The 6,231-nt window shown below is 38.6% G+C and overlaps 1 protein-coding gene across 1 annotated transcript; it reads left to right on the top strand.

The window, feature by feature from the left end:
- The first annotated feature begins 957 nt into the window (after positions 1-957).
- Positions 958-5,916, top strand: ahsg1 (alpha-2-HS-glycoprotein 1). The gene is made up of 7 exons (XM_059569918.1): positions 958-1,217; positions 1,361-1,468; positions 1,593-1,677; positions 1,848-2,014; positions 3,324-3,440; positions 4,933-5,007; positions 5,105-5,916. The coding sequence occupies exons 1-7, from the start codon at positions 999-1,001 to the stop codon at positions 5,774-5,776; spliced, it is 1,443 nt and encodes a 480-aa protein (XP_059425901.1). The 5' UTR covers positions 958-998; the 3' UTR covers positions 5,777-5,916.
- Positions 5,917-6,231: the final 315 nt, after the last annotated feature.

The raw sequence follows: 6,231 nt of genomic DNA, 5'->3' as shown, positions 1-6,231 counted from the left end.
CTGCATTACTAATAAAAACTTGATCCCATTAAAGTTCACAACAATTCTGTCAAGTAACTGAAGCTTCAAGTACCGGCCTTAGGAGTCCAAAGTCAGCTCTTGATTGCAAAATAGATTAACATGGACTACAGAAAACTGATAGGCATATGTTGGATAAACTGGACATAAAATAAAGTTTATATTGATTTCTTATGTCTTTTCAGTGGATTCATCTGCAACAATAATGTTAGGTTTTTGAAATACCTTCATTGTTGGACTTATGCATAATTGCAGTTATTTTGACTGACCACATCATGTAATTCAATTGGCACAGTGAATTATATATATATATATATATATATATATATATATATATATATATATATACTAGTAAAAGTATATATTATATAAAGTTATAACTTATGCTCACCAAGACTGCATATATTTAGTAATTTATTTCTCATTTCTTATCTAATTTTTTATAAAAAAAATAAAAAACAATAATTAAAATCTTTTTTTTTTCAGCAAGGATGCAATAAAATTGATCAAAAGTGACAGTACACACATTTCAAACAGCATAAAATTGCAAATAAATGCTGTTCTTTTGAACTGGCTATTCAGCTAAGAACCCTGAAAAAAAAATGTATCAAATGTTTCAAAACTCTTTTCAACATTTATTATAATAAGAACCAATTGAGCTTTAAATCTACATATTCAAATGATTTCTGAAGGATTATGTGACACGTGATGCAGTATGCCCCATTAACCATAGTTCAGAAATGACTTTAATTCAAACAAAACATCAGTGTCAAGGTGAATTCTGCTAATAGTTAGCGTAAGTTAACAATTACCTCTGACATGGCATTCCCTCATGTCCCTCTTTCATATTTGTTTTTGATGTCATTTACATTGGCAAGCATCTCTGGCACTAAATTGTTTGCTTATTTCCCCCTGCAGTGTATATTATAAAGGTCTGGACGAGTTAGAGGGGCTTTTGCTGGGTTGAAGATTTACCGTTCATGTCCATGTGCAGCATGAGAGAGCTGGTAATATTAGCAGCGTTGGTCTCGGCTCTACACGCAGCCAGCCTCCTGACAGGCACTGATGTGCAATATAAGTGCCAAGAAGATCAGGACAAGATTGCTACATTAGAAGCTGAGAGCTTCATTAATGACCGTCACCGCCATGGATACAAATTCAAATTTGTTTCACAGGACAGTCGCAGTGCAGAGAAGAAGGTGAGGCTTTTTGACGCTTGTCTTAATGTGGAGGTTTTCATTATCTACATAAGGTGTAAAGAGTGATTAAAACCACAGAAAAAGAAGATAAATAAAAAAATATATGATGTGCAAATGCTACAAACTGTCTTTCTTCTGTGCAGTCTGATCCTTGTGAGGTCATCTTGGGAATAACACTAGAGGAAACTGAGTGCCACATCGTGAATCCCAAAACTTTAGATCAGTGTAAGACTAGAATGGAAACACAGACGGTGAGCTGAACATCACAGATCTTCCAAACACTAATTCGAGAAATATTGGCTTTTTTCACTCTGCATAGAGTGACTTCTGTAAGTTTTGCATCTATTTAACAGCCTTTTATTGACTCCCTTAAAGAAAGTGACAGCAAAATGTAATGTGACCGTCTCCAGTGTACAGGGAAAAGCATCTGTGAAGCGCTACACCTGTGACACAGAACCAGGTAAACAAATCAATAGAATTATTTTCTTTTTCATTAGAAATGTGACATATCTAGCCTTTTAATTAACCCATTGTAATGTTTAATGTCACTTTGTCAAAGAGTACACAAAAGGTAATGCATCTCCTATAAATTACATTGTGATTGTATATTGCTCCTGTATTTTGTCCCAGCGTCACATGAAATACTTGTGACAAAATGCCCTGACTGCCCCAGTCTGCTGCCCCTGCATGACCCGAAGGGTCTGGAGAGTGTGAAAACTGCCCTGCAGAAATTCAACAAAGGATCTAATCACAAGTCTTACTTTAAACTGATGGAAGTGGGAAGGATAAGCACACAGGTGATGACGCTCAAATTTGTTTTAAGCTTGAATATTTAACGCAGAATATTAGAGTGGAAATGGTTCTAGCGACACATTCACCATTTCATTCCAAAGTTCCTTAAGGCCTTGATATAGTGAAAGTGAAAGTGAAGTGACATTCAGCCAAGTATGGTGACCCATACTCAGAATTCGTGCTCTGCATTTAACCCATCCGAAATGCACACACACAGAGCAGTGAACACACACACACACTGTGAGCACACACCCGGAGCAGTGGGCAGCCATTTATGCTGCGGCGCCCGGGGAGCAGTTGGGGGTTCGATGCCTTGCTCAAGGGCACCTAAGTCGTGGTATTGAAGGTGGAGAGAGAACTGTACATGCACTCCCCCCACCCACAATTCCTGCCAGCCCGGGACTCAAACTCACAACCTTTCGATTGGGAGTCCGACTCTCTAACCATTAGGCCACGACTTCCCAAATACTATACTCATGGTGAAGTTCTTCTGAAAACAGCAGTTAAGAAGGTATCTGATCATAGCAATGTGAACTTTGTTATTCCACTTGAATAGTGAATTTATTGACAACTGAAGGTAAAGGCCCAAACACATCTTTATTGTTGCCTCAAGACATCTGTGTCTGACCCAGAAAGTAAAAGTTGAGCTTGAACTCACTGCAAAGAATAAAGTAAGTACATAACTAGTGTGTATGTTCTGTGCCTGCATGAGAGGAAATAACTCTCCAAACCAGCAGTTGGCGGACGCCTGTATTCATCAATCAATGACAGGAACCAGAAGAACTATAGGGCTGTGCTGGCTTTACATTTTCACCCCATCTCACTCACCACAGATGTATTTGATAAAAATGATAACAGATGAAGATAAAACATGAGAAGAGACTTCTGTGTTTATGCTCTTGATTTCGTTGTTTACTTGCTTTCGTCATTCTTTTCATGCACTGGTTTAATAAGCCACCAATATGTAAGATGAAAAGTCTGACAAGTGCCAAGTTGTGGAACAAGTTGAGTAAAATCTTTTTTTTTTTATATATAGCACTTCGTACAATAAAGATTACTTAAAAGCTCATCTACAGATGAAAATAGTGTTGTTATCCATCTCAACACATCGCAAAAACTAAACCAACAAATGCTTAACTTATAACCATCAATGTGCAAGAATTGATATTGCGTCTTGCGTAGATGTCTCTGGCCTCAAACAGCAATTCTGTTGTATTGGACAATACTGTGACATAAACAGACAACTTTTTGAATGTGGTCATTATATGCTCTTTGCTGTTTGCATGTTAACAGAATATGTGTCTGTTTTCTTAGTGGATGTTTTCGGGTCAGAGCTTCTTTTCTCAGTTTGCCATTATGGAGACAAACTGTACAAACAAGGAGGTACCCCAGAATGAAGAATCATGCAAGGCTTTATGTGGGGAGAAGGCTGTAAGTGCACAAGAAGTTCATTACTTTATAACTAATTTCTTCAATTACTATAATTAAAGGGTTATTTCACCCTATAATGAAAATTTTGTCATCATTTATTCGCCCTCATGTTAGTCCAAACCTATTCCTTTAAGGCAAGATGCTACAAGCAGCATAATTCTTTTCAAGCAGTGGTCAATTAAAACATTTTGGCTTCCATAACATTTAAAGTCAGACTAGTGTAAAGAAAACATACAAATTACAAATTATGCGTTTAGGTCTTTTTGTTTTACACATACTTAAAGGATGTGAGTTTGTTCTCCACTTCAGTAACTCTTAAATACACCAGTCATTAATTACATGCAAATCAGTGCATTAAATAGAAAATTCCTCTTTTGTATATTTAAACAACCTTTATGAAAACTTGTAATAGAAAACAATTATCTTAATGTGTTTTGATTAATCAGTGGGCAAATTATGTTTATTTCACACAATTCCCCTGTAGCGTTTTGCCTTTAACAGTATAACCAACTTCATTAAAGGGTTAGTTCACCCAAAAATGAAAAATTTGCCCATGATTTACTCACCCTCAACCCTTTCGGTGTTTATATGATTTTCTTCTTTCAGAGAAATCCAATTGGAGTTATATTAAAAATGATACTGGCTCTTCCAAGCTTTATAATGGCAGTGAATGTTTTTTTTTTGTCAACAGTCCAAAATAAGTCCAATAAAGAGGGCACATTTATAATAAAAAGTGTGTCACACAGCTCCAGGGGGTGAATAAAGGCCTCCTGTAGCAAATCAATGTGAAAAATATCCATATTTAAATCATTATAAATTTTCTTTAACTTCCACTAACTGTCGTATGCGCAAGCCATTCCTGTGGATGGCGTAGGATGTCGGCGTAGTGAAAGCTCCGGTGAGAATTTGATAGTCTCATGAGAACCAACGTTTGTTTACAGGAGCAAAGGAAGCAAAGTTTCCTTACTTTAGCAAAGGAAAACCAGTCTCCTCTTTTCTTATATCCGCCGACATTTTTCTTTACAAATCCTCATTTGTACTTCTAATTGGTGATTGGTATTTTATTTTGCTCTCTGCTCCGCGTTTCCATGTTCGACACTAATCACAACGCATACATTCTACCGCAACCATGGGAACGGCTTCTGTGTATGACAGCTAGTGCAAGCTAGAGATAAGTGTTTATAATGTTTTAAATATGAATATTTTCCTTACAAAAACGCATCGATTGGCTACATGAGGCCTATATTCACCTCCCGGAGCTGTGTTAGGCATGTTTTATTATGGATGGATGTGCTTTATTGGACTTCTTTTGGACTGTTGAAAAATAATGCCCATTTTTATATATATATAACTCCGATTGGATTCTCCTGAAAGAAAAAAGTCACATACACCTAGGATGGCGTGAGGACAAGTAAATCATGGGCTAGTTTTAATTTTTGGGTGAACTAACCGTTTAAGCATTTCGTTTTAAATACCTCTCTCTTTTCTCTAGCGGTATGGCTTCTGTAAGGCCACCATGGTTGGAATTGAGGAACCAGTAGTGGAATGTGAGATTTATGAAGCTAAGGTAAACATCTCAATAACACACTCTTAAACTGGAACAGTAAGACCCAGTTATTTTATTCTGTCTGGCTACAAAATGCCTTGGCTCTATTTGTTTCCAGAACACAACTCATCCATGGAAACATCCTGCTCAGTCAAGAAGAGACTGTAAATTCCATGGTTTCCCACCAGGACATCGTCCAGGATATGGTCCCCCTCATCGCCCAGGAGATGAAGGCCATGACCCCAAGGACAAAACAACAGACCAAAGGGGCCATCCAGAACATGCAGGCCGTGACCCCAAGGACAAAATACCAGACCAAAGGTGGCGTCCAGAACACTCAGGCCGTGACCCCAAGGACAAAATACCAGACCAAAGGGGGCGTCCAGAACACTCTGGCCGTGACCCCAAGGACAAAACACCAGACCAAAGGGGCCATCCAGAACACGCAGGCCGTGACCCCAAGGACAAAACACCAGACCAAAGGGGCCGTCCAGAACATGCAGGCCGTGACCCCAAGGACAAAACACCAGATCAAAGAGGGCATCCAGAACATGCAGGCCATGACCCCAAGGACAAAAATCATGATGACAAGGGCCATCCAGAGCATCCACAGCTCTGTTTAAGACGCCCTTCAGGAGTTCCAGAATCAGCGCATGAGTTCCCATGCCATGGCTTTGTAAAAATACCCCCCTCTATTTATCCAATCTGCCCCTTCCCTCCACCACGTCTCTGCAGAGGCCCTCCAGACTTGATACATCCTCCTTCACCTCGTCCTCCTCTTCCTCAGTAATTAACCCTAAAATCTATAGAGGAACAATCAGATTTCATCCCATTTTGCAGGGTTTGAAAGAGTAAACAGTCAAAACTGAACAACACAAGAGTGATAATGTCTCCAGAATGTTCTCCAGTCCAATAAATATTCTCTACTGACCTGTGTGGTTAATGAGTGATAATGGTCTCAAAACACAGCTGGGATCACAGCTGACATTTTAGGTGTTGCAATATTACAAAGCTGCTGTGACAAGAAAACCAAATCACATTTAACATTAGTTAAAGTCAGGATAGCTGTAAAAGAAGTTGACAATCTCACAAACAAAACAGAGCATGTGGAAACATCAATATCTTTACACTGTACATTAAAAAAGTGGCGTGATGTGTAGACTAAATATGGTGTCCCCTATGGCATGAACCTATCTAAATGCACACACATGGCAGTATGTATTGAATACACACACACACACACAC

This window comes from Carassius carassius, chromosome 16, assembly GCF_963082965.1.
Source record: "Carassius carassius chromosome 16, fCarCar2.1, whole genome shotgun sequence".
Lineage (NCBI taxonomy): Eukaryota > Metazoa > Chordata > Actinopteri > Cypriniformes > Cyprinidae > Carassius > Carassius carassius.
Note: the sequence above shows the minus strand (reverse complement) of the source record. Positions and strands in the feature narration are given on the sequence as shown.